At 44.2% G+C, this 2,404-nt stretch overlaps 1 protein-coding gene across 1 annotated transcript; it reads left to right on the forward strand.

The window, feature by feature from the left end:
- Positions 1-1,459: 1,459 nt before the first annotated feature.
- Positions 1,460-2,404, forward strand: OR6V1 (olfactory receptor family 6 subfamily V member 1). Its single transcript, XM_077778033.1, has one exon. It carries the CDS (start codon positions 1,460-1,462, stop codon positions 2,402-2,404), a length of 945 nt encoding a protein of 314 aa, XP_077634159.1.

Raw genomic sequence — 2,404 nt, forward strand, 5'->3', positions numbered from 1 at the left:
AAATAAAAATTGGGTTTCAATTGATCAGTGCTGGGTGTAGATTTTAGACCTACTGTTAGGGTTTATCAGTAGGATGGATAGAAGTTCATGGAGGGACAAAGCCTCTTCTTTAAATTGGAATTCCATTGCTAGTGGCCAGGTCATAGCCTCAGATGAAGCTTTTATGGGGCCAAAGAGAGGGCCCAACTCTAACTATACACAGCTTTGCTCTTTCCACTTCTGATAGTTTGTATTGTAGTGTTTATTTCCTTTGACAACTGGAAATTTTTTTAAGATGTCCTTTCAGTGAACTTAAATTCTAAGGCAGAATAGAGTTGTAGAAATAGTCTCACTCACTCACACACACAAACACACACACACACACACACACACACACCTCTGTTGGCCTTCAAGAAGTGTGGAGAGATGATGGGCCAGAAAATTTTGACAATGACAATAGTTGTTTGTGGAGAACTTGGTATGTGCCTGTCACTGTACTAAGTAGTTAACTCATTTAATCTTCATGAGAGCCCTAGAAGCCAGTACTATCATTATCTTCATTTTATAGCTGAGTAAACTGAGGTTCAGAGAGCATATTATAAAGAGCAGATTTATATTTCACAAACAAGATCAGAATTCAAACACAAGTTCATAGCTTGTGCCCCAAACCACTATGGAAGAATGAGAAGAGTCAGGAGGAGAGGGGACACACTGCAGCAGCAAAACAGCACCAAGAGGTAAAATCCTTATGATCTTCTCGTCACTGGCAGGGCAGCCACCTGCTTCTGAAGCTTATCTCCATGACCCTGTATGTCTTTTCTGCTTTCCATTTCAAATGTATATACTAGAGCCCACAACCACCACAAAGGAAGCTAATTTATTAACACAAAACTCTGACTTCCCATCAATTTCATGATCATAGCTAGAGAAATGTGAATGAGTGAGGGTTCTCAATAGAAAGACAGCCCAGAAAGACTTGAATGGACTCTTTAAAAGAAATCTTGGTGCACAGTCTCTGAGTCATGACACAAAACCCCCTCAGTACCTATACTTGAGGACTTTGGGGTGAATTATTATACTAATTCTCTCTTTCTTTCCATGTTTCCTCCCCTCCCTTTTTCTGTTTCTCCTTCTCATACATTGGGTTTTCCTCTCTCAATTGTGTTCCTGTTTTATTTCCTTCTTTCCTTCTCCAGAAATGTTAGTGTCCACTGCTGTGCTGTCTTCCTTAATCCACTCCTCTCTGCTTTCAGTGCTCTTAATTCTAAGACTTCCTAAATCTACGATATTCTCATGTTCTCATGTAGTTATCTCTCTTTCTGTTTATCACTAATCACCTACTTGTCTTGCTCTCCCTGTTCACTTTCTGTTTCGTGGTCAATGATTCTCTCTCTCTCTCTCTCTCTCTCTCTCTCTCTCTCTCTCTCTCTCTCTCTCTCTCTTTCCTTTCCTTTCCATGCAGGGAGCCAGATCCTGGGTCATGACAAATCTGAGCCACCCTTCTGAATTTGTGTTCCTGGGCTTCTCTTCTTTCGGTGAGCTGCAAGTTCTGCTGTATGGGCCTTTCCTCATGCTTTATCTTCTTGCCTTCCTGGGAAACACTGTCATCATAGTCATGGTCATAACCTACACCAACCTACATACTCCCATGTACTTCTTCCTGGGTAACTTCTCCCTGCTGGAGATCTTGGTGACCATGACTACGGTGCCTAGGATGCTTTCAGACCTGCTGGTCTCCCAAAAAGTCATTTCCTTCAATGGCTGCATGGTCCAGTTCTACTTCTACTTTTCCCTGGGTTCCACCGCCTTCCTCATCCTGTCAGACATGGCTCTTGATCGTTTTGTGGCCATCTGCCACCCACTGCGCTATGGCACTATGATGAGCTGGGACGTGTGTGTCTGGTTGGCAGGGGCTGCCTGGGCAGCTCCTTTCTTAGCCATGGTTCCCACTGTCTTCTCCCGAGCTTATCTCAATTATTGCCATGGTAACATCATTAACCACTTCTTCTGTGACAATGCACCTTTGCTGCAACTGTCCTGCTCAGACACCAGCCTGCTGGAATTCTGGGACTTTGTGATGGCCTTAGCCTTTGTCCTCAGTTCCTTCCTGGTGACTCTCATCTCCTATGGCTATATTTTGAGCACTGTGCTGAGGATCCCCTCTGCTAGTGGCCGTCAGAAGGCTTTCTCAACCTGTGGATCCCACCTCACCCTGGTCTTCATTGGCTACAGTAGCACCATCTTCCTTTATGTCAGGCCTGGCAAAGAACATTCTGTGGAAGTCAACAAGACTGTAGCCTTGGTGACATCAGTCCTCACTCCCTTTCTCAATCCTTTTATCCTTACCCTCCGCAATGAGACAGTCAAGGCAGTGCTACGGGAGAAGATGCAGAGGCTTAAAGGCCTACACAAGGTGCTATCATGA

Source organism: Crocuta crocuta, unplaced genomic scaffold, assembly GCF_008692635.1.
Source record: "Crocuta crocuta isolate KB4526 unplaced genomic scaffold, BGI_CrCroc_1.0 scaffold128, whole genome shotgun sequence".
NCBI lineage: Eukaryota > Metazoa > Chordata > Mammalia > Carnivora > Hyaenidae > Crocuta > Crocuta crocuta.